Genomic DNA, 26,120 nt, shown 5'->3' with positions numbered 1-26,120 from the left:
CAGTGGTCGGCAAACTCATTAGTCAACAGAGCCAAATACAACGGTTGAAATTTCTTTTGAGAGCCAAATTTTTGAAACTATATAGATAGGTACATTGTTATTAACTTAATTAGGGTACTCCTAAGGCTTAGGAAGAGCCACACTCAAGGGGCCAAAGAGCCACAGTTTGCTGACCACTGTCCTAGGGCAAAGGAAACTAAGGAGAAAGTGAACAAATGGGACTAAATCAAAATAAAAAGCTTCTGCACAGCAAAAGAAACCATCAGCAAAATGAAAAGGGAGCCCACTGTATGGGAGAACATATTTGGCAATGATACACCTGATACAGGGTTAATATCCAAAATATATAAGGAACTCATACCACTTAACAAAAGGAAGGCAAACAATCTAACTAAAAATGGGCAAAGGACCTAATAGACACTTCTCCAAAGTGAACATACAGAACGCCAAGAGACATACGAAAAAATGCTCAAAGTCACTAATCATCCAAGAGATGCAAATCAAAACGATAATGAGGTACTACCTCACACCTGTCAGAATGGCTACCATCGCCAAATCAACAAATGACAAGTGCTGGAGAGGATGTGGAGAAAGGGGAACCCTAGTGCACTGCTGATGGTAATGCAGACTGGTGCAGCTACTGTGGAAAACAGTATGAAGTTTCCTCAAAAAATTAAATATGGAACTGCCATTTGACCCAATGATCCCACCTCTAGGAATATATCCTAAGAAACCCGAAAAACCAATCAGAAAGAATATATGCACCCCTATGTGTATAGCAGCACAATTTACAATAGCTAAGATCTGGAAACAGCCCAAGTGCCCATCAGTAGATGAGTGGATAAAAAAGCTGTGGTGCATCTACACCGTGGAATACTATGCAGCTGTAAAAAAGAAGGATCTCTTACCCTTTGAGACAGCAGGGAGGGACCTGGAGAGTATCACGCTAAGTGAAATAAGTCAGTCAGAGAAAGACAAGTATCCCATGATCGCACTCATATGTGGAATCTAAGTAACAAAATAAACAGGAACGGAGTGGATCCAGAGACTGGAAGCATGGGACAGAGTGCGGAATCTGGGAGGGAAGGCGGGGGAGGGAGGTAATCAACCAAAGACCTTGTATGCACATATGCATAACCCATGGACACAGACAATAGGGTGCTGAAGGCCTGGGATAGGGGCTGGAGGGAGGTCAATGGGGGGAAAAGGGGGACATGTGTAATACTCTCAACAATAAAGAATTATTTTTATAAAAAAGTTTGAGGCCGAACCGGTTTGGCTCAGTGGATAGAGCGTCGGCCTGCGGACTCAAGGGTCCCAGGTTCGATTCCGGTCAAGGGCATGTACCTGGTTGCGGGCACATCCTCACTGGGGGGCGTGAGGGAGGCAGCTGATCGATGTTTCTCTCTCATCAATGTTTCTAACTCTCTATCCCTCTCCCTTCTTCTCTGTAAAAAATCAATAAAATATATTAAAAAAAAAAAAAGTTTGAGGATCAGCTTCCTTGGGGTGAGGGGCAGACCAGAGGGGCAGAGCCCTCTGAGGAAATGAGCCGAGTCAAGAGGAGGGTGGCGGAAGGGGACCAGGGCCAGGGGCACCCCTCCCTGTGGTTGGGAGTGGGGAAGGTTTAAGAGTGAGGAGCTGACCCGGACTTGGCCCATCTGGATTGCCACTCAGATGACGTTGGGGGCCTGGGGGAGGGAGAGAGAGATGGCACCACGCTGCAGGGGGCTCCAGTGGGACCTTGGTCCAGCATTTGTTGGTGCTGGGCCCTGGCCCTCCAAGACCCCGCCCAGAGACACCGGCTTGAGGCCCATCCGGTTACTTTATAAGCCACTTTCCCTAGGAGCCTCCAGTTCTCTCAGATGCAAACTCAGGGTAATTGAGTTGTTCAGATAACTCACAATAAGGCACATTAAGCATCTGGCACATCATAAGAGGTAGCTCCCTTAGACTTCATTTTAATTTCACAATTACCGAGCACATATCCTGTGAACTGCACATGGTAACATTTTTACTTGGCCAATAGCTCTCCCTTAGAGTCCAGTGGTCGGCAAACTCATTAGTCAACAGAGCCAAATATCAACAGTACGACGATTGAAATTTCTTTTGAGAGCTGAATTTTTTAAACTTAAACTATATAGGTAGGTACACTGTTATTAACTTAATTAGGGTACTCCTAAGGCTTAGGAAGAGCCACACTCAAGGGGCCAAAGAGCCGCATGTGGCTTGCGAGCCGCGGTTTGCCGACCACGGCCTTAGACCATCTTTTTTCAAGCCGTGCACAATCTGACAGCAGAGAACTGGGGCTCCAAGATGTGGAGTGACTTCCCCAAAGAAACAGGCAGTGACATACTTTCTTAAACTTTTTCAATGGAATTATAGATAAGTGCAGAAAAGTGAAGCCAACATCAGTATACAGCTGGCTGGATCGCCAGTGAACACACCGTGTAATGCCCACGCCGGGCGAGAGAGGGCGCCCTGCAGAAGCACCTCGGGTCCTCAGCCAGGACCAACTCCTTTCCTCTTTCCTGGTTTCAAACATCAACTAGGTCTGGCCCTCCTGTGAGACGCCCCTCACTCACGTTGTGTTTGGGAGAGGCATGCTCGGCACGAGCTGTCCGTCGTGGGACAGACTTCCATTTACCCATCCGTCCCACGGTTGTGGGGCATTCGGCCGTGTCCAGGTGTTAACAGCGCTGCGAGGAGCCTCCTTATAGATGCCTCTTGTTGAACACAGGTTGCAGCGCGTGTCCCTCCGTGTGGAACCGTGTAGGCTGTTCATATGTTCCGCTTTAGTTGCTACTGACAAGCAGGTGTCCAAGTGGTTGTACCAATTCACACTCCCACCAGCAAAGTGTGAGAATTCCAGGTGCTCCACAGGGACACAACCATGGGGCTGGTCAGTCTTTTTTTTAGCCATTTTGGTGGATATGTGTATTAGGGTTCTCCAGAGAAACAGAACCAATGGGGGGGGGGGAGAGAGAGAGAGAGAGAGAGAGAGAGAGAGAGAGAGAGAGAGAGAGAGAGAGAGAGAGATTGATTTTAAGGAATTAGCTCACGCAATTGGGGAGGCTGGCAAGTCCAAAATTCTCAGGACAGGCCAGCAGCCCAGGGAAGAATTGATGAGCTGACACTGAAGTTCAAGTCTGAGAGCCGTCTGCTGGCAGAATTCCCCTTTCTTTGAGGGAGGCCATTCTTTTGCCATTGAGGCTCCAACTGATTAGATGAGGCCCACCCAGACTGTGGGGAGTGATCTGCTTTTCTCAAAGTCCATTGGTTTGAATCTGAAGCTCATCTAAAAAGTGCCTTCGTGGAAATGTTTGAATGATGTTTGACCAAAATCCGGGGTCGTGGCCAAGCCAATGACACATAAAATTAACCATGTGGCATTTCTTTCTTGTAATTTGCATTTCCCTGGTGGCTTATGAAGTTGAGTTCGTTGGCCACTGGATATCACCTTTGATGTTTTAATCCCTTCTCTGTGTATATACGGGTCCTCATGCATTAAGAGGAGTTCGTTACATATTCTGTACCTTAGCTTAGCTGTATGTGTTGCACGATGTGTCTCTCGTCTGCGGCGTACCTAATTTGTGCTGAGCATCTCCATGAAGTGTGTACTTTAATTCTCAGGGTCACCCTCTGAGCCATGGACCATTGCCACCCCCTTTTTATAGATAAGGAAGCGAAGACAAGGAGAGGTACGGTCACAGCAGGGCGGTCAGAGAGCAGGGATTGCAACCCGGGCTGGGAGGCCCTGCGTCCACGCCCTTTGCCTCTCCTCAGGACTGTCCCATCACAGCCTCTATCACACATAACACACAGTGCTGCAGCTGTCTCTCTCTCTCCCCTTCACTGAGCCCCCCCGCCCCCCCACTGCCCAGAAACAAGGGGCCAGAAGAGTGGCGAACCTCAGGTAAGGAGCCTTCTTAGTTGCTCATCTATTACCAGCCACCAGGTGGCAGTCACAGCTCCCAGATAAAACCGTCTCTTCCCCTCCCTTGGCCACCTTTAAGAAAGAACTCCATTCTCATGTTTTGCCTAGGAGTAGCCCGAATTCCAGCCACGACTCTTTCAGGCACGTGGAGAAAGTGCATTCCAATCCGTGTGCACTGGGGGGGGGGGGGGGGGGGGGCACGCCTGACTGCTGGCTCAGTGCAGGGCGTGCTTGGCTGGTGCTCGGTGTGGGGAGACCAGGGACAACTCTGCAAGATGCCATTGCAGCCACAAAAGACACGATTTCCCCCTCCCTCTCCTGGGCCTCATCAAGCAGCTGCAGGGGCTGCGAGGAAAACCATCAATTCCGTGGGGCCAGGGCGGGCACCGAGGAGGACTGTGGCCCCTGTGACAGCCACCGGCTGCCGGGAGCCAGTCCATCCTTGCTGTTTCAAGGGACCTGGCATATATGGCATACTGCTCTTAATATGTTTGCTCACCTTCTTGGCACTATGTGTTTTAACCAAGGTCACCTCTCTGAGAAAGGTTGAATCCCCAGGTAGGGATTTTCCCCTGAAGTTAGGGAGGGAATAAAACCCCTCAACTAAGTGCCAGGCGGGTAATTAATCACTTTAACTACGAACAATCATGCTTAAGCTACATAATCTTTACTCCTTGGAATGGAGATAAGAAACGCCCTAAACTTTGGAATAGAGATTGATAGGATTGGAATCAACTGGTATAAATACAGATGTAACAAGACAACAGGACACAGAACTTAGGATACAGAACCAAGAGACACAGAACCTAGAACCTACTCAGAACCTAGACACAGAACCTAGACAGAACCTAGAGACAGAAGAACTTCGCTGGAGAGAACATGGCAAAAGATCCTGGACAGAAACTGTCAACAGAACCTAAAGACAGAACCTAGCGAGAGAACCTGGCTGAAGAACCTAGAGACAGAACCTGGCTACAGAACCTGGATAGAACATGGCAAGAGAACCTGACTAGAACCTGGTGACAGAACCTGGCTGGAGAACCTAGCGAGGGAACATGGCTACAGAACCTGGCTGGAGATCCTACAGAACCTGGCAATAGAACCAGGCAAGAGAACCCAACCATGCTGATCAACTGAACGCTGCCTCCGAGTCTTTCCCTCTTCGCCGACTCCATCCACACCTTTGGGGACCCCTGGACCTGCTGGGATTGGACCCCAGCAACTGGCCTTCCCACCTCACCTGTTCCTCCCCCTCCACGGGCTCTACCTTGTGCTTCTGTTCCTGGGTGTGGAAGGGACTGAGTCCAAGGGGACAGGGGAGGGGCAGGAATGGTCCTAGCTGCTAAGGCGGCCTCAGCTTTCAAAACACTCCCCCCAGGACCGGCCAGGAGGGCAGGGCCCCGGCCCATCCCGTGGTTGGGGCAGCAAGAGGGGAGCTGTATGTTTTTAAGTGAAGAAATTGTGAGATATTTTTAAATTCTTACATTAAACAAATAAATGCTGTTAACTTGCAAAATACAATGTGACGGAAGTGTGCTTTTCTCCAGAAATTGCTGAAGCTTGGGGTGGTTTTATATTGAGATGTAATTGACGTCTAACCTGACATTGGCTTCAGGTGTACCACATAATGATTCGATGTTACGTGTGCTTGGAAATGATCGCCACAGTAAGTCTAGGTAACGTCCCTCACCTCACACAGCTACACCTTTTCTTCCCTTGTGATGAGAATGGGGCTGATTTAAGGCTGCAGTCGTCCTGCATGGTAAGTAGAGGGTATGAGCGTGGCACCCAAGCTTAAAGGCATGACGGCTGGAGTCGATTGGCACACCTGCCCAGGGGTGTCCCCGGCCCCGTTAGCCTGGGATAATGCCAGCATTCTCCATCACCTAAGTTTGTAGGGACCGAAGGGACGGGAGTAACCCGCCTACGGGAAACTGGGAAGTGTGCCCCATCCATCGGCCCATCTCCCTTCCGTAGCCCCTCCCAGTGGGAAGCAGCTGCGTCAGAGTTAGCGCCTGCGCAGCGAGCGCGTCTAAGTGCCGCTCGTTCCTTGTTAAAGGTGATCGCTCCCCTCTTTCAAAGAAGCAGAGACCGTCCACCAGGCGTCAGCGGGCGGGAAGGGGGCCGGGGCGGCTCTGCCTCTGCCTCCCCCCCCCCCCCTTGGAAGGAAGGGTCTGCGTTGGAACAGGCCTGTCTCCCTCTGGTCGCAGGGGCCTTGCCTTTGCCGCCGGCCGAGAAGTGGGGTCAGTCCTGCCGGCACACTGTGCTTCCTCCCCAAATAGCAGAGCCGGTGGGATTGTGCCCAAACCCGTCACTTCCCGGCATCTTCCTCACCGCCCTCCCCCGCCTGTTCCCTCCAACGTGCAGCCCTAACGCGCCCGCCTCTCCATTCCACTGCCATCATCCTGGCCCCGCATCGTCACCCAGTCACCCCGACAGCACCGTCACCCACTGACATCACCGTCACCCCCATCATCACCGTCATGTTCACCAAGCCCACCGCCATCCCCTCTCGCGGCCCTCCTGCCCACTCATGCCCCCTGACCCCTAGGAGCAGGTCCCCACGCAGTTTCCAGGGTGATCACAAGTCAACTCAGCCCCCTCCCCGCAGCTGCTCTCCATCTTATTTTCAACAAGGTCCACGCCTCTCCCTGGCCCCTCGGCCTCTCTGAGCTCATCGAGGCCCCTCTCCCGACTCAGCTGTGCCCAGCCACCGGCTCCTCCTTGAACCCATCGCACTCAGCCTTGCCCGGGCCTCAGCAGGGCGTTCCCTCTGCCCAGCACACTCCGCCAGACAGGCTGTCCTCTTGTCGCTACTCGGACCTCCCCTCTCACCTGTGGGAGCCGCTCCTGCAGCTCCCGCTGAAGGGCCTCGCGCCTGTCCCCCCAGATGGCCCGGCCGCTTTCCCAGACCACTCGGCACTGGCTGTCCTGGTTACACGTGTGCGCTGGCCGGTGTCCCGTCCCCTCCCAACACACCTGCCCGCAGGATGGCGCTTCGCCTGCTCCCCCCGCAGCGCCCCGAGCCCGGGCCGTGGGACGCCTGCGGGACAGGGCGCAGCGGCGGACAGGCGGACACTCCGGGCGCAGTCCTCCCCGCGGGTCGCCGCCTTCTGCGAGCCGCAGGCGCAGCCTCAGCGGTTCCGTGAGCAGCGCCACCTGCACCTACGGAGGGCGGGCTCCTCGCTTCCTCCCGACACGCCCTGCGCCGGGCGGGCGGACAGGACGCACCAAAGTCCCCTTCGCACCTGCACGCGCGCGCACACACGCGTGCACACACCTGCGTGCACACGCGCACACCCACACGCACGCGCGCCCACACACACGCACACACACCTGCACGCACACCCACCCACACGCACGCACGCACATGCGCGCACTCACACACGTGCACACACGCACGCACACCTGTGCGCACACCTACACCTGCACACACACACACACAGGCACACGCACGCACACCCACATGCGCGCGCGCACACAGCACACGTCCAAGGGCTCAAATCCAGGCCCTTCTCCGACTGTAAATGCCAAGAGTGGTCCCCACGGCATCCTCGGGGCTGATAATGCGCAGACATTGGTGGAGGAAATAAGTGACTAAAGGAAGGAGCAGGCTCCTGGCTGGAAGCCTCTCTGGGCCCAGGAGAACCTGAAACAGCCCATCCCAGCCTCTTGCTCTCCGGCTGCTCGGCTGGGGGACTAGAGGGACCCAGCTCTTTGCTCCTCGTCTCCCGGCCCCTGGGTCCCGGGTCCCAGCAGCTCCAGCTCAGGAGACGCACCCACCACCCAGCCAGGCTCTGACTCCCGGGCACCTACGCTCACCCTGTGCGTGACCCCCAGGTTCAAAGATGGAGGCTTTTCTAGGGACTGTGCTCTGGCTTCTCCCACAGGGTCTGAGTGTGTGGGGTTCACCCAAGAGCAGGCTCCACATGCAGAGTCTCAGGTTCCTCCTGCTGAGTCACCGCCTGCAGTGAACCATCTCCCAGGTGAGCTGGGAGCACGGGCGCCCGTGAGGCCCCAGCCTGTATTGGGATTCCCAGCGATCTCCAGGTCCCTTGTGAAATACCTGCCTGGGCCCATTAGCGGCCAGGCCCTCCGGAAGTGCAGCCGCGCCCTCCTGAGAGCAGGGCTAGGAGAGGGAACTGACACCGAGTTCTGCAAACATTTATTAAGCACTTAGGATGTGCCAGGCACAGGACAGGTCCTGAGGACACAGCATGAGTAAGACATTCATTGTGTCCGCCACCCCACACCCTGTAAAGAAATGACACACAGTGATATTAGGTTGTGAAAAGTGCCAGGCCGAGGGAGTGCTGCTGCTAACAAATCAACTGTGATGGCGGTGTGATGGAGTGGGGGAGGGGCTTTGGAAAGGGGAATCCTGGAAGTCTTCCTGGAGGAGGTGACGTGTGAGCTAAGTCCCAAAGGATATAGGAGGGGCCACTGCTCTGAGATGAGTTGGGGAAGGAGTGGGGTGGGGAGAAGGAGCAGGGCAGCAGGTAATTTTTCACGGAGGAAATAACAGGTGAGAAGACCCTCCCCCAGGGAAGGGGGATTGCATTAATTAGAGGAAAGGTGAGCGATTTACACCACATGGCTGGAGTGCAAGATAGAGGGAGAGTGACAGAGACTAGGTGGGCGGGCCCAGGCCAGGACACTCAGGGACACCCAGGGAAGCTGAGGGGGGTTTCAGCCAGGCAATGGCAAAGCCAGCCCTCTGTCCCACCCCGGGTGCAGGGGGTGAGGGCCGCAGCGAGGTGCCGGCCAGAGGCTCTGCTTCAGCCCTGCCAGGTCACTAACCTGACCCTGACCACAGTCCTGGGAACTGAGGGTCACTGTCCCCTCCCTCCAAGGTGGCAGGGTGGGGTTGGATGGTGTACGTAATGTCTCAGGGAGGGAAGAGACTTGCCCAGGTCGCTGCGGCCAGGAATGGCCGGATCTGGGACAACCGTGGCAAAGGGAATGGGCGCCTCTGAGGTTCATTGTTTAAGTGTTTTTCTCGTGATTGCCTCACTTAACCCTACCTCAGCCCGTTGATGGAGCGATTATTTGCCCCTTCCCACTGATGAGACCACTGATGCTCAGAGGTCACCTAACATGGTCAAAGTCACTGGGCCAGGGGTGGCAAAGGGCTAGAAATCTGGGCGTCTTACCCCAGAGCCATGTCCCTCACCCCAGTGACCCCTGCGGTTGGTTTGGGGTACGAGCCCAACTCTGCTGGACTTCAAAACCCACGTTGCCCCCACTATCTAGACCCACCTTGCCCTGCTCCACCTCTGCGGACACTTGCTGCTTATAAGGGTAAGGGGAAATAAGAAATAATCTATTTCCTAAAAGGCAGCATAACTGAGGCCTAATTTCCAACTTCCATCCCTCTGTCCTTGCTTCTTCCTTAAAGAGAAAGATTCTCCTCTAAAAGTCTCCCGAAAACCAGTCCCCGGGGGTTGGTGCTCACATTGACAGCGCACACCATGGAGGCTTCCTGCTCCTAAGGTGGAAGGAAAGACAGCAAGAATGGAGCAGTGGGCACTGGGCCTGAGTCTCCTGGCTTTCTCCGTCACCATGGTAACTCATGCAGGCCGGATGGGGTGGGAATCAAGAGACTCAGTGGAGGAAAATGCCACGTGGAGAGCGGCACAGAGGGCTCCTGCCTCGCACCTCCAGCACAGGGACCCTGCTGCCCACTCCTGCCCCAACCCAGCACAGGGACCCTGCTGCCCACTCCTGCCCCAACCCAGCACAGGGACCCTGCTGCCCACTCCTGCCCCAACTCAGCACAGGGACCCGCGCTTTGTAAGAGCATGGGCAGTAACTATAGCAACCGCACAACAGGCACGAAGCTCCTAATAACAGTTAACAGGTATCGAGGACTTGCGCTGGGCTAGACATGGCGCTAACTGCTATCGGCTTAGGGGCTCCACACTCCGCATGTAATTGAAAGGAAACTGTTACAATATAGACTAAGTATCAGGAAAGCCAAGGAAGAGCCCGCTTTTCCTCCCTTATGGTGACTACTGCGTCACTGCGAAACTGCCTCGCCCAGGGAGAGACGAACTGGCGACATGACGCGTGTGAAAGGCTGTGTCCTGGTGATGGGGCGTGTGTGTGTGTGTGTGTGTGTGTGTGTGTGTGTAAAGGGAGGCTTCTGGATATGAAATTGCATTTGATAATTGAATTCTACTTCCCTCTCTCCCCATAACCCCTCTCGTTCCCTGCCCCCTCCCCCTCCCCTAGGAGGGGACTGCTGGCCCCGACTTAAGTAGGACGCCTTAGGGGACTAAATCCGAATCCCATTTGCATCCCCTCCAATTTTAGAATTTTGTGCTTGGTCTCTGTTAGATTTTAATTCTTCGGATGGAAAGAAGAAGTTGCCGATGACTCGATTTGGCTGTGGCCTCATGTCCCCCTCGGAAGGGCGCGTTGCTGCAAATCTCTGCTCAAACATCGGAGCTGGTCCTCCTGGGCTCGGTAGCATCGCATCTGTCAGGAACAGCTGTTCTGCTGCGGCAGCGGCCAGAGCTGCACCAGGGCTCCGGTGCCTAAAAACGCTTCTTTTTAAATATATGTATAGAAATAATCAGGCACACAGATTCTCTGCAGATATCTGTTTCAATGATTCTGACAGTCCAGAAGCTACATATTCAAGCGCTGTTTCACAGCTCACTGGGCACACCAGTGAGGCCGCTCTCCCGCCCCTCTGTGCAGCGAGGCTGGTTTTCCGAGATTACGTGTGTGTGTGTGTGTGTGTGTGTGTGTGTGTGTGTGTGTGTGCGCGCGCGCGCGCGGAGGACGAGATGCGTGAGAAGAGGCTTGATTTCTGCACAGAACGTGTTGTTCAATTATGGTTCTACAGAAAGAAGCAAACCCTTCCTCCTTGGTGGGGTTTTCCTTGAATCTAAGAAAAACCCAATGAATATATGTATAGATGTATCTAAATCTATCTGCCTGCCTACCTATCCACCCATCCATTCACCCACCTATCCATCCACCCACCTGTCCATCCATCCACCTTTCCATCAATCTATCCACCCATCCATCCACCCTCCTGTCCATCCATCCACTTGTCCATCTATCTATCCACCCATCCATCCCTGCCTCCATCCACCTATCCATCTCTGCCTCTATCCACCCATCCATCCACCCACCTGTCCATCCATCCACCTGTTCATCTATCTGCCCATCTATTCTTGCCTCCATCCACCCATCCATCCACCTGTCCATCCCTGCCTCCATCCACCCATCCATCCATCTATCCATCCCTGCCTCCATCCACCCACCCATCCCTGCCTCCATCCCTGCTCCATTCATCTGCCTATCCACCCATCCACCTGTCCATCCAGACATTCTTTCTTGGCACCCATGTGACTTTGGTCAGTAGGTCAGCATGTTTCCTCTTCCAGAACCAAAGCACATCTCACTCCTCTGACAATTTAGTGGATGACATTATGACCATAAGGAGTAGCACTCACATTATTGTTAAAGGCATCCTGGTCAAACTAACTCCTGCGGAGGGAGATGGTGTTCCAACGGGTTTGTAAAGTGATCCGCATCCTTTCAGTACAACTTCTCTGTGCCCATGTTTGAATCCTGGCTTTGCAGGCTGGCTACCCGTCCTGAATCGTGGCCACTTTAGAATGAGCACTGACAGTACCCGTCTTACGGGGATAGGGAGGAAGAAAAGAGAAGCGATAGCAGATGCCCTGGTGCTGGGTCAGCACTCCATCCGTGCTAGCGGTGGCTGTTGCTGTAGCTATTATTCATTATTATTCTCACTCCACAACTGATGGTTTCTGGAAGTTTGGGGTTTACAGTCCTTGTTTCCCGCAGTGAGGCAGACGAGAAGTGCAGAGGTAGACTTGAGATACTTGGGCTTGACAGACCAAAGAGCTTCACCTGCCTCCCCCCCCCCGCCACCCCCCCCCCCCCCCGCCAACTCCATGACCTTGCGCCAATCCCATAACCAAAAGTCAGTTCTTAGGGAGCAAGTGCCTCATGCGAGGACTCACAATCCTAGCAAACTTCGTCTCATCACCCTATCTCTACAACTTCCAATATGAAAGTGTGCACCCAGATTAGGCTCAGAAATGAAATGTTTTAAAAACAAATCCAACGTAACCAAGCTGCCCGCTGCTGCTCCAGGGGCAGGGAGGCGGGAAGGGGAAGACTGTGGGGTTTGGCCTCACTCCAGGCCCCACCACATCCCCGGCATGGCATGTTCCTCCCGAGCCCCCCAGCTGCTCCCTGCCATAGTCTGTATTCCCTTCAGCACAGCAGGTCCTCGACGCCTTTCATTCAATGTTGTTTTGTTATGTTGACGAGACCCGCCAGAACTTAGTGTTTGTTTTTGCCAAGGAGCCAGTGGTAAAGCCGTTTTCTTATACATTGTTTTGCTTAGAGTGCGGGGACCTGTGACGAGGCTGAGTGAGGACTCGCTGTACCTTATGGGGTCTAACCTTGCAAATGCATGAACGCAAGTGCCCGCGACACCAGGGATCAGCTAGTATGTCTCCTCTTCCAGAACCAACGCATCCCGTCACTGCAGAATCAGGAATGCTGAGAACCCCCTGACCCGAGGGGCCGCCCCACATCCCTGCAGCAGGCCACACGCTCCGCCTGAGTTAAACACATGGGGCGGCTCCATGGCCCTCAGACATGAGAGGGGAATGACGCCTCCATTCATCCCAACGAGGAGCCCCGGTCGCCTAGGATCCTGCCTGAAACCTCTCGTGCTTCCCCGGCCTCAGGTGCTGCGGCTTATTTTAGAGCGAGTTTTCGATGCCCTCGTGTCTTTAGTGGGTCCGAGGCGGTCGCTCTTGGGTACGTTTTTTCTTCTCTTTCCATGTTGGAAGGGAAGGGGGTGGCAGAGTTGAAAATAACCTCTTTATAATGGGGACATTTGCTTGGTCACATTGACATTTTTTTATGGTAGCACAGCCCTGCTGACCGAAATAGAACCCATTCTTCTCACTGATCCACCCCCTCCCCGCCCCCCCTCCCCCACCACCACCCATGCCAGTGTTCTCTGACATGGAGTCAGATTATCTGCAGGAGAAAACACAGGTGGGTTGCACACACTGAATTTGGACGCTGCTGTTCACTTTAAACTTCCTTGAGACAAACTGTACTTTTCCAACCCGTCACCCCACTGAGTCACAGTGAGACACTTCTTCCCCAGCCAGCCAACGACACCCAATTTGACTAGAAAGAGATTCAAACTTAAAATATCCCAACAAGATGCAGGCGTGCCAAACCACATGTCCTCTAAGAAGAGACTGATTTGGTTCCGCTAGAGTGAGTTCTTAGCAGGGCACAGATGTTCCTTTTCTGCATTCTTAGAGCTTATTGGAAGTGCATGGGGTGGGGTGATGCTGGGGCAGGTTTGCAAAAGGAAAGTTTTGCAGGAGGGAAGTGATATGTGATCAGAGACAGAAAGCCTATCACGGAACGGCAGTCAAAGCACGGATTGCCTTGGGATGTGTGGCACCCATACGAAATGGAGGGCGGAGTCCTGGCCGGTGTAGCTCAGTTGTTAGAGTGCCGGGCCATGCACCATAGGGTCCCGGGTTCCATTCCTGGTCAAGGGCACATACTTGGGTTGCAGGTTCAAACCCTAGCCCCAGTTGGAGCGCTTGTAGGAGGCAACCAATCCATGTGTGTTTCTCATATTGATGTTCCTCTCTCCCTCCCTTCCTCCCTCTCTCTAAAAATCAATGGGGAAAATATACCAGGGTGAGGGTTCAAACAAACAAACAAACAAAAACAGAAAGAAATAAGGGCTGGTCTGGCCAGGGAGTCGCGTGACCAGAATGGCTTTGATGAACCGTGACGGTGTATCTGCGGAGAACTTTCTTTCCTTCCGAGTGGGAGTGAGGAAGAAGGAAACTGGAGCTGAGTTGGAAATGGGATGGGGGTTGAGCAGGCAGCTGCGTGGAACCGCAGTGAGGTTCAGTGTGGACACGGCACCAGCTCTGGACGTGGCCCAGCAGAGCCCTTGCAGAACAGGAAGGGAAGTGGGGCTCTAGGGCTGCTGGCATGAGGGAACACAACACGATGGAGCCGTTACCTGTCAACAGTCTGGAGCCAAAGAAACGTGGGGCAGACTCCCACCAACCAAGCAGGCCCTTCCCCATAGCGCCCTCGGGCCTTACCTAAGGGCCTAGGCTCCCCGGGGGGCAGGGCCTTGTTTCCTAAGCGTACTTATTGGCACAACTCCTTCTTTTTGTCATTTTCTTGCCGTAAAGACTACCCTAGTGCTCTGAAGAGAATAATCGGCCAGATAAATATTAGAGTTTCTTGCGTCCATTATTCTGTTATTACATATGTCAGGGGGGAAAAAATGACCCTGGAAATGTTAACTCATTTCGTTAGTTAAAATCAGGAATTCTTTTGTCCCTTAATTTTTAAAATCAGGAATTTCCTTTTCCTGTGACTTTTGGTCACACTTTAAGGGAGTGTTTCTCAAACAAACAAAAAGAAAAAAAACCCTAAAAAAATTACTTATTTTCTTTCTGAACTGGGTGTGGATACAAACCCATTAGCAACAAAGGTTATGAAGTACCTTGATTATTAAGGATGGTTGAGAATGGGGCAGAGAGCTTTCCCGGTGGGTGGGGCTAGGTGAACTCCCAGTAAGTAAGGAAGCTCAGCCCAGACAGCTCCGCACACCCTTCCAGAAGCACCACTCCGATTCCTGACGCCGGTTGCAGTGCACCTACACATTCCTTCACCACACAGTTGCTACAGCACTTGCCTAAAATAAATATTTCCTGAAATAAGACTAAATCGACTCATAGTACCTCCCCCCGCGCCACCTCTCAGCGCGGAAGCCGCCTCAGGATGCCTTGGAATGCTATGGGCTGGGGGAGGGGGAGGGGGGGCTCCTCTGAACTTTGACCCTAAGTTTTGCTAATGACAGGTAAGTTTTAGCCATTGCCAGCTGTGACCTGGTCCTCTGGGGGAGCCTGCGCGCTGCTGGCTCAATCCTCAGCAGGCCCTGTAGTGGGAAAAGTTGCATATTGGGAAAGACAATTTAGAAGCAGAAGACTTCTAAGTCCGTCTGTCTCAGGACAACTGCTGCTCCTTCTAGTCTCAAGAATACTATATCCAAGGTAAAAATGAGCCGAAGTTAAATTTGGCAAAACGGGGCCAAATTTCCCAGTGTGGTGCTTTCTGTTAGAAGTTTGAAAATGCAGCGTGAGATAGAAATACTGACACATGACAGCACTCGGCAGCCCACAATTACTGAGCCAAAACAAAGATAAGACTCTCCACTCACTGGCATAGAGGTGCGAAGCTCCCAGGCCACGCCCTTTGACCTTAGGATCTAGGGAGGAACTGCAAGTCAAAGGAGACTTGCTAACCAGGGGCCTCTGGGAGCTGGGCAGAAACCCAGACTCTCCATTCACAAAGGCCCTTTGTCAACCTCCCCGACACTGACCTCCCCCAGCAAACACCTGCGCCCTCACTGTTCCTGGGCAGTTGGCCTGAAGCAGATCCCGGGCTAAGGCCTCGGAACATACTCCAGACTCCCGATGAGAAGACCTGTGCGGGGCCGCATGGGAACTGACATTCATGGGCCCACATGGCCGCGCGCTCACTGGCAGTGCTCACGTGACCGGGCACCGTTCCTGGCCGCTCGTTCTGCCATGGCCCACGAATATATTCTTAATATTTATAAAACGTTATTTTCCCAACCATGGAAGCACAACCTACTTATGTTGAAAATAAATATGTTAAAAGAAAGCTGAGTTAAAAGTTTTATTCATTCAACATCTCACATTACAAATATTTAAAAATTATATGCATACTGGTATAAATAGTCATTTGCAAACTATTTAATAACATTAATTTTCCACTAGCACTTCAACAAATGAACTCTTTTTAAAAAGGAACTGTGTTATATAACTTAAGAGTAGAACATACAAAAATAGGAACTTAACGTGAAAATGACTTTAATAAAAAATGAATTACCCTTATTTAAAATGCTATAATAAATACTACAACCTCCCCATACACAGTAAAAACTATATGGAAATTCAGCCAAGTAGTACAATTAACTGACATACTTAAATAACTTTTCCTTCTGATAATATGAGCAATACACTGGGGAAAAAAACATTAGGGATTAGTAAAAACTAGACACCCACTTGCTAAAAGTTTCACTTCCAAAAAATATAACAAAAATCTGATGAAAATTATAAAAACTAATTATACTTTAAATTTTAAAAATATAAAAAATAAAACAGTTGAATACAATATTGTCCCAATTCTTACAATGCTATCAGTCACAGTAGCTTTAAAATAAGATAATAAAATAAAGCAAATGACCAAAACCTCTTTTATTCCATTTTTAAAAATAATCTCAAATTTACATTAGTAGAAAGATTGATTTCTGATTCTTTTCTTTAGAAACACCAACAAGAAAGAGGATTACTCTTAACAGTAGAAAATGACATTTTTAAATGTCTGCAATTAAAAACAAAGAATTACACTGCAAAGATCTTTCAAAAGTTTGAAATAAGTATTGCACATAACTTGAAGTTAACTTGCCACAATTCATCACATTCAAGTTTCAAATCACCTTTTAACAGAAGATTCAACTCTTCAAAACAAAAGGGGTGAGTTATCAAGTCTTTCCAACAGCACTCTCATCAAATGCTAAATTCATTCACTGCAAGTTTTATTTTGCATTCTGCAGAGGTCTGTGTATGGAGAAGTATATATATTATACCAAAGCGTGGGGACCAGAAGGAGGAGGGAGAGGGCTCCTTTACATAGAAAATAATCAGAAACACTTTATTTTACATTGCAAAAATAACCATGTAATTACTCTGTAACTACATTGTAAGTACATGGCTGGTGCCATGCTAGTGCGCTAGAACTACATGCTTGGTAAATTGAAGTGATACCCTAAAATCTGTAAACTAATTACATGTTAATTATGTTTTGAGTTACATGGTAACTCCCAACTACAATCCCATGTAATCTGAAGGACATGTAATTGATAAAGTTCAGAGTAATAGATAATAATTGTTTATGCCCTGTAAATTGAAGTGTAACCAAATAATCTGTAAACACACTTGTCACACAATCACAAGTAAATATTAGTAGAATAGCGATTTCTTACATTAGTCATGCATACTAACATTACACACCTGTCCCACGGCAGGCTGGTTTTTTCCTTTATATATAATTTAAAAGAGCAGACATCTCTGAATCAAACACTTAACATCAATTTATTAATATTAAAAATGGCTGAACATTCACCAAAAAATGTCTGCGTTATGAATAATTTTAAAAACTTAGTAAGAAGCTGTAGACAATTTTGTCATTTTAAATTTCTACCCTATGCTTATGCATTTAATTTTTTTTTTAGGAACTACAGTGTTATCTGTCATTTTCATGCGAATTTTTTTTCATTAATTTGTGACTTCACATAGACTATCTCTTAAATTGTAGGTCCACCAACAGCTGGTGCTGGGAAGGATGTTTAAGCAACATGCTTTCTCTTTTCTGCAGACTCTAAAATAGCATTGCCAGTGCACAACATCCATAATTCAAAATGTATGCAGAGCACTGAAATGTATAAAAAGCAGAATATAAGAAAATAAAATTTATTAAAATTATTTATATTAAAAAATGAAGTATATGAAGATCTCTCAGTAATAAAAGTACAAAAAGCTACTCTTTGCAATATGAAAAATTGAGGTATTGCATAAAGAGATATCCCGTCAGTGAAAAGTGTGCCTAAAAATGTTCACTGTTGGAAAAACAAGATATACAAAAGTAGTGCATAACAAATATACATTATGTGCATGACAAAATAAGTTAGCTACAAAACACTGTACCGAAATTCAGCAGGTCATGTACAAAGGGAAAAATTATTATTCAAAGCTAGTTCTCAAACAGTGTTATTTCTTGTTAACTCATCACACCTGTTTACTGAGTAGGAACAGCACAATAGCACACCCCAAGACGCCTACAAGCGTTGAAAAGAAGAAAAAGAGGCAAATGAACATTCCACTTAGGATTATGTAGTTCAGGAGAAAAGAAAGTCCCTGACCAGCTACACGAGAGCACCCTCCGTCCGCGTGGCTGCTTCCAGCCTTCGCAGGGGCCCTGAAAGAGCTGCGCCCTGTGTTGGACTACTAGGCAGCACATGCCTCCATTCTGACCTTCGGAGCTGCACAGTACAGCGTTCATTAAAGCCTGGATTAAAATAAAGGACTGCTTTTCCTAAAGATAATCGGTAGGGGCATCAGCCAGGTGGTTCCACCGTAGTGCTGGGGCAAGTCTTTGGTTTTGAAGGATCCAAGATGGTACTGTTAGGTAGCACAACTAGCAAGATTGCCATTATGTTTTTTTAAAACGTTTCGCACACTGATGATAATCGTTTTAATGGTGGCTAGGGCATTTAATAAGATAAAGTCAATTAAAATCAAAGTTCCTTCCAAGAGCAGGGCTTCAAGAGACTATTTGAAATTCACCCCGAAGCACACTGTCCACACGCGAGAAGGCCTTTCCGAGCTAGGGTTTATTTATAACGAAGCATGCATTACTCGGCGAAGTTGGCACTTCAAACACTGACTATGTCCCATGCTCAGCTCTGAAACTGTAACGGTATCTTATTTTATAGGAAGAGGAAGATAGACATACGGACCTTTGCAGAGTCACACAGTTACTTAGTTCAACAGTGCAGAACACTTTGCAACTACTCAACTTTTTTTTTTTTTAATTTTTTTTCCATTTTCTATGTTACAACTAAATTACAGGATACCCAGAGTAACTTTAAATCTAAAAGTAAGCCAATCAGCAGCCAATTAGTGTATTGATTTTGTCTTCCAGTTTTGGCTACAAGTGTATTTTAACACAAAATCAAAAGGACATCCTTGAGGTAACGTCAAAATGGAGAGCAAAGGCTGACACCTGATGAGTGTTAGTAAATTAGGATAGAGTTTATCTAGAACATCAAAAATAAAATGTAGCTACTTGTCCTTCGGGAGAGGAAATGCTACTTCTTCCACCAGTTGTCGTGAACTCTAGCTTTGGTAGGTTTCCTAGGGCTGTGACCAGATAAGTAAGTTTAAAAATAAATAAGTGCACTCCCCTCAGTAGTCAATTTCCCCAAGTTTTACATTCTACATGTTCACAATTGTTTAAAAGAAAATAAACCTAGATCTGCCTACTTGACTGCTTCTGATGTGGAAGTAACTCCGAGGCAGAACGAAATTAGATTCGGCCTCTGAACCCTTCAATGAGTGAGAGGCTGCTTCAATCTTGCTCATGCATCTGCGTTCGCTTTAACATGCTATTTCCTGTTAGTAATTGTTAACTTCCTCCCCTGCCTGTAAAAGAACAGAAAGGGGATGGAAACAGAGAGAGGCAACAAGACGAAAGAAAAGAAAGAAAAAGGCAGAAGCGTTTCCCGGGAGACAAACTGTGTCAGGATAGACTAATAGTGTTATTGTTGCATGGTTATTTTAATAAAAGTATTCTTATATGTTATATTATTAACAATAATTTAATTAAAAACCCAAAATACTCTATCATTTAATTTCTCTCTTAATCTCTCTCTCCTCTAAGAAGATGTTGCGGGAAATATGGATCCTCTTGCTCTGCAGCAAGAGTATAAAACTTCCAGGCAACATGATGGCGATAGGAAAAAGGAGCTCATACATACTGTTTTCAGTGACACAAGAATCTACAGAACACCTCTAGTATAGGCCATTCTTTCATTATACTATTGTGAAGTTAGACTGCTACAGAGGGCATGCCAGCGTGAAGAGGCTGAGGAGGGGCAGAATGAACAGAAGAGTGCACTTATTCTGAGGCCTGAAAATGAGCACTGTAGTTCTCTAGTTCCAGCGGAATGAAATATGCCGAGGACGGTCCCCGCCCTCCTTCACCAGGGGCTTGTGGAACTCCCTGCCAGCACGAGAATGAATAGCAGCCCAGCAATATTCACAGTAATACTGCAGACAGGTAACATTAGCGCAGAAGAATGGAGCAAACTTTCCCCCGCAACGGGCCCCCTGACATTCATCACACAGCTGATCATCCAAGACGTATGGCTTCACTTCCACCTGCAACCAAAATAAAAGGAAGGAGGTTACGTTTTCTGTGACACCGCCAGGCCACTCTTCCTTCCTGTGCACACGCATTTCCATCACTGTCTGAACAACTCTGCCAAGATGCCCTACATTCTCTTATTGAAGTTAAGAGAGTCCATCTTTTAAGAACCCGGTCAGGTTTTTATACCCATCATTTTACATTTTTGTCATATTAAATCAACACTTCCCAAAGGCAAAAAGAATTCCACAGAAATAAAGTGAAGGCAGCTGAGCATTATGAAATTAAACCCCCGGGAGAATTTTCACAGACACACACCAGCATTTTAATTAGTGGATTTGGTTGTTCATTATATGTGGAATTATAGTTTAAACAAACCCAACTAAGAGCTTCCCGCTCCACAAAATAGCCCTTCGCTAGTCAAACCCTGACTTCCACGGCGGCTCCTGAGTGGTAATCAAGCCTGGCTGTGGCTTCTGTTCACAGCGCACACATCTTGATTAGAATTGCAAAGCTGCTACTCTGGGAACCCACATGCAGCTACTTTACTCACAATCTCCAGCCCTGACCCTCCTGTCAGTAGGAAGGGTTTACTTGAGTCTAAAAGCCAAAGGTGCATTTAGGAACTGGGCCTGCTCCAGTGTTCAATAGGCTGCCTGTCATTTGAGCCTCGAGTATTAAAAATAACCTGGCTATTAATTCGCCAGTGGGAATAACGTGGTTGTTTTTAGTCTTGGACTCGTGGTTGACACTCCCTTACACCAGATTGTCGTTAACGCCGGTGCCATCCAGTTCTGACTAAGGGGAGCCGGGACCAACAGGAGAAGGGTGACAGGGGAGACAGAGGGGCAGGCAGAACTAGAGCACTAGGAGGCCACGGCAGAACTCTACAGAGAGCAAGAGCACTGGTCGGAGAACTGGATCAGAGGAGTAAAAATTAAGTCTCAATTTCTAATGACTAACCTCACAACCCTGACACCTGTGTTGGAATGAAGCAATGGAGCCAGGGACTGTTTACTCAGATGTACTCATTTTTTGGTGTGACTCAAACACAGGAGGCCTGTCACTGTGGCTAACACTGCACCTTCCTCCATATTCACAACAGAATCTACACCCTTCTCTTTAAGCTGCTCAGCATGATGGCACTATGACCTTACAGTCAGTACTGCCTCTGACACAGAATATACATGGCATGAAGCATGAGCAGTTTGTGTAAACCACTACTGCCTGGGTGGATTCTACACGCCGACTCGAGAATAGCACATCTACCCATCCTTGGGAGCACAACGCCTCAGAGCGCTGGGCCTCCCAGCCAGGCCTCAGAAAGGTGCCGTCTGCCAGGATACAAGGAGCCCACATGAATGCAAATCAAGGCATTGTTTCCCCCACATCCACAGGGTCTGTCTATGAAAAAAGTCAGCTGAACTAAACACTGCTCCCCAGTGCGGCCGCTTCACACTCTGTGTACATGCTTATCAAACTAGGAACAAACCGTTTGCCTACTGGCCGTCGGCACAGGCCACACTATCTACCAGACCATGAACTCCTGAGGACAGGGACTTCTTGTCCTTGGCACAAGGACAAGAAAACATTTGTTGAATGCATGGAATACAAAGATAAGAAATGAATCTGTGAATGCAAAGAAATAAGACACATAATGGAACGTTTCAAATACATTAGAAAGTAGAGGGCAAAGCTGTCTTTGGGGTTTTCTCCAGCCCTTTGATTCAGAAGAGAAACCCCACAAGGAGGAATGCGAGGTGTGGAAACAATGCTGACAGCTCCCACCTCGCTCCAGGCAGGACAGGCCACAGGTGGAAAGACTGTGACTTCTTCTACTCAATCTGTTATAATGACAGATTTCTAAGACATGCAGACCTAGAAGTAAATTTATTCAATCATTTGTCACACAGTCCACTGGAAAGTAGGGCTCACTAAGGTCCTCATAATGTCCCAGGATGAAAAAAAAATGTCAGGAGACCTCAAGGACATTCATGTTTGTATACTTGCTAAAACATAGTAGGAAGGATTTGGTAAATATTGAATAATTGACTAACTGAAGAAATGAATGGATGTAGGTGATAGCTTAGGAAAAATCAAATTGATAAGTAAACTGATACAGGGTTCTGGTTAGGCTACTCAAACAAGGATACTGAAGCAATTCCAAGGAAATTCCTACATGTATTATAGAACATACACCTAGAGGTCCTACAGGCATAACTGTCAGCTGTCAATTTATGGTCATATAAAATTTCCCCATCCAATCTGGTAATGACACAGTTAGAGGGCCATCTCTAGAACTTTCCAGAACGCAGTCTAGGACTTACCCGTTTATCTATCTCTCCATGCTGCAGCTGAACAAAGCGGGCACTGATAGCAGCTATGTAACTCTGTTGATTAGAGAAGGCGACTCGCCCGGCTCCTTTTGGGTACTTCAGCTCAGGGTCGGTATCGATCCCAGCATAGCACACGCCTCCATACAGCCGATCCATTATCATGGCAAGCTCCACTAAACAAGAAAGACGCAGAGAGGGGATCTGAAATCAGGAAGACTCAGCTGGCTCACCAAAGGTTTCATCAAAAGCAGCTCATCTGCACTCTGAGCTCATGTCATTATAATTATTCAAATCAAGCGTTATTATAACCAGTTGTCCATCTATCTTTTAACGAAGGGCAAGGGCTCTGCTAGATATTTTACTTATGTTCTCTTTTCATCTCCACAGCGACCCTATGAGGTAGGCAGTAATTTCTTGGGGAAACTGAGACAAGGAGAAGATGATCACTCAGTCCAAGGTCACAGGCGGTTGACTGGCACTGCTGGGCTCGGCACCATGGTCTATACCACGTTGCTGCCATATATTCACTGGTTAACAAGGTCTGGCTTAGTGTAAATCATTGTTTCAACACGAGAAAACTGATTTGGTAAGCTCTTTGTTTGGAGGCTCTTCTGGCTTTTTCCATCAAAATCTTGTGACCTTTCCCCACAGGCCATTTGCCAATTTCTCATATAAAAACTTGAAATAACGAATGTTATCACTTTCTCCATTATATGTTACAATTCTGAAACTGCATTCTTGTTCATTTTCTGATCTTTATCATACTTATACTACCAAACCTCAAATGAGTTGATGGGGATGAAATTTCTTCTGTTAGCACTATGCTAAAAACACGATACACTGCTGAGACCCGTATTATATTTCAGAGCCCAGCAAGCAGCTGATAAGCAAACGAGGACATGGGAAACAGACACTAAACATCGCAATCCAGCATCTGTTCTTGAAGGGCGTCGTTTATTTTCCAATGATGATGAGAGTGATGGTCATGGGCATTATAAGGAACTGCACTAAGCATCCTGCATTGGTTATCTCACGTAACCCTCAAAACAGCTCTACAGAAAAGAGATACACTTACTACTCCCTTTGACAGACGAGGACATTGAGAATTGGAGAAATTAAGCAATTGTCCAAGGTCACTCAACTATTAACTGAGAGCAAAGCACATGAATTCAAACCCAGACACTTTGATTCCAGAACTCTCACTCTTAGACATTAACTCAACTGCTTAAGGGAGACTTTATCCCGAGAAAGCTTTATAAAAATGCATCTTATGCTAAAGGGTGAGGAAGGTCTTTTTTGTTCGGTCATACCTGCCCGTAATGGTCGAGGAACACCACCAACAAATATAGTTTTTCGTGGGTCAAGAGGCTGTGAGCCATCCATCACAAAGTCACTGTCACTGAGGTTCCAAGGCCGAATCTGCACCTGGGAGTGTGCAAACCCAGATGTCTCATTCTCAGTACAATTTGTGGGGGGAAAATATTTAAAACTGTTGCAGAGTACTTTATATTTTTAAAACAATAATTCACATCATTAAAAGCAAGAAAGCTGTAAAACTAGAAAATATTTAAAAATAGTGTCTCCTAACCCTGCATTTCATTTTTAAGAGTAAACTGAACAAAGGTGAAAATGTGATGCCTATTAGAAGCTAAATCTATTATTCAGAGGAAACTCAGCTACTTTATCAAATGCATTATCAGGTGAAGTCTTTTAATAGTAAAGATTTACCAATGTTTTAATTAATCAAAAGTTCAATGGCCAAATAATATGCACAAATATACAGAATGTCAATGTTAGGAGCTTGACAACAGTAACAAAACTTCATTCCCAGTCTACTTACAAACGTGTCAATGAATAGAAACATCAAGATGCTGTGGGTTTTTCAAACAGAGTAGAGATGGAGGCAGAAACCAGAAGCTATTCTCATGCTGGAATGCACTTACTGGTTTGTCTTTGATAGTGGGACTTGAGACACACAGGTAGAGCTTCCCATCTTCTTCAATACACGCATCAATGAGAGCCTGGACAGAGCTTTCATCTTGAAATAGCAGGAATGCATAGCCTGGTGAAAAGGGGGGAAAAGGCGTAGACGTTCTCCTAATTATTATTATTATTTTTTGCAACATTTCAAGAGAAAGGAAATATAAACTAAAACTAATGAAGGGGAAAGGAGTTCAATTTCTTTTTAATTAAAACAATATTCATACCTAAAGTCTGATATCAACAGTAAGTTCAGTTTGATATCTTGAAACATCTTTTAGAGTAAAATTAAATTTGAATTGAAAGTAACATATTAGGTAGAAATTTTAAAGATGCATTTGGGAAAATAGAAGTTTAACAATGGGAAATTTTACACTGAAGGCAAACATTTATGAAAATGGTAAACATCAACACTAATCAACACTAATAAAAGAGAAAAATGGTAATTGGCGTACGAGCTACCCTTTTCATTGGCTAATCAGGGCTATATGCAAATTAACTGCCAACTAAGATTGGCAGTTAACTGCCAACAAGATGGCGGTTAATTTGCATATGTAGGCACAATGCAGGGAGGCGAAAGGGAAAGCAGGAAGAAGCCCCCTGCCACTGACAGTGATTGGAAACCCAGGGGGGAGCTAAGAGCTGGGGGGCAGGGCAAAGGCGGCCCTGGGGCTGCCTTTGCCCTGCCCCGCAGCCATGACCGGAGAATCAGGTGCCTTTTCCGCCCTGGCCAGTGATAGCAGGAAGTAGGGGTGGAGCCAGCGATGGGAGCTGGGCACGGTTGAAGCTGGCAGTCCCAGGAGCTAGGGGTCCCTTTCCTGGGCCTAAAGCGAAGCCCACAATCGTGGGGCCGCTGCAGCTGCAGGTCCCCGCTGCCCGGGCCGGACGCCTCAGCCAGAGGCATCCTGCAGGGGCAGGGGCGGAGCCCGCGCAATCGCGGCACCCCCCCCCCGCCGCCCCCCCCCCCCACCTGCTCCCACTGCAGGCCTGGGCAAGGGGCCGATCCTGCGATTGGAGGGTGATGGGGGTCAACGCCTGAGGGCTCCCAGTATGTGAGAGGGGGCAGGCTGGGCTGAGGGACACTCCCCCCCACACACACCCAGTGCACTAATTTCGTGCACCGGACCCCTAGTTAAACAATAAAAGGACAAATGTACGTGGTATATTGAATCTTGAGAATTACCTTTAGGAGGAAAATAGGATTTGCTCTCTGCCTTATGAGGCCAATCCACAATTAAAGGGCCAAAGCGACGGAAACTAGCTGTGATCTCATCTAATAAACAACAAAGCAAAATAGATTTCAGTATTTTTGTGATCATTTTTAGGAATTAGTTTAGAAAAAACAGTTTCAAATCTCCTATTTACATAGCAGTACAAAAAAGTCCCCCCTCAAAAAACAAAAACAACTCCCGCATCCCTTCATCTAGACTCCTCAACTGTTAATATTGTGCACAATTGCCTCTTCCCTTCCTCCTGCCTATACCTTTACATGAGTCAAGCTATTTACCTGTCTACCTACCACCTATCATCTTTTTCTGACGTGATGCTCTATATCCCATAATGCAACTGTAGTGACCTCCTCAACGAGGTCACTTCCTTATGTACTACCACACAGCACTCCCGATCAGGAAGTCAGTACTGATAAAATGCCCACATCACGGACTTTATCTCAGCAGCATCTCTCTTTTCCCTTCTGATCCAGAACACGGGCTGTATTTGGACAGCATGTCCCTAGGGCCATGGTTGGCAAACTGCAGCTCGCCAGCCACATGCGGCTCTTTGGCCCCTTGAGCGTGGCT

The 26,120-nt window shown here is 48.2% G+C and overlaps 2 protein-coding genes across 7 annotated transcripts in view; both read right to left on the bottom strand.

The window, feature by feature from the left end:
* NSG2 (neuronal vesicle trafficking associated 2) overlaps positions 1–6,790 on the bottom strand; it is a 70,178-nt gene extending 63,388 nt beyond the window's left edge. The window contains exon 1 of the mRNA XM_059699227.1: positions 6,773–6,790. The gene's annotated coding sequence lies outside the window, so the exon portion shown is untranslated. The remainder of the gene's footprint in view (positions 1–6,772) is intronic.
* Positions 6,791–15,680: 8,890 nt separating this feature from the next.
* The window catches only part of CPEB4 (cytoplasmic polyadenylation element binding protein 4), a 56,069-nt gene continuing 45,629 nt past the window's right edge, over positions 15,681–26,120 (bottom strand). For 5 of the 6 annotated variants that reach the window (XM_059699219.1, XM_059699220.1, XM_059699221.1 and 2 more), the window contains 5 exons: positions 25,505–25,594; positions 24,285–24,403; positions 23,652–23,766; positions 22,333–22,514; positions 15,681–20,019 (listed from right to left, as the gene is read on the bottom strand). In XM_059699219.1, coding sequence (XP_059555202.1) covers positions 19,792–20,019; positions 22,333–22,514; positions 23,652–23,766; positions 24,285–24,403; positions 25,505–25,594 — 734 coding nt within the window. In that variant the 3' untranslated portion in view covers positions 15,681–19,791. Of the gene's footprint in view, positions 20,020–22,332; positions 22,515–23,651; positions 23,767–24,181; positions 24,404–25,504; positions 25,595–26,120 lie in introns of those variants that run through there. The other variant, XM_059699224.1, reaches the window with a different exon arrangement.

This window comes from Myotis daubentonii, chromosome 5 (genome assembly GCF_963259705.1).
Source record: "Myotis daubentonii chromosome 5, mMyoDau2.1, whole genome shotgun sequence".
Taxonomy (NCBI): domain Eukaryota; kingdom Metazoa; phylum Chordata; class Mammalia; order Chiroptera; family Vespertilionidae; genus Myotis; species Myotis daubentonii.
Note: the sequence above shows the minus strand (reverse complement) of the source record. Positions and strands in the feature narration are given on the sequence as shown.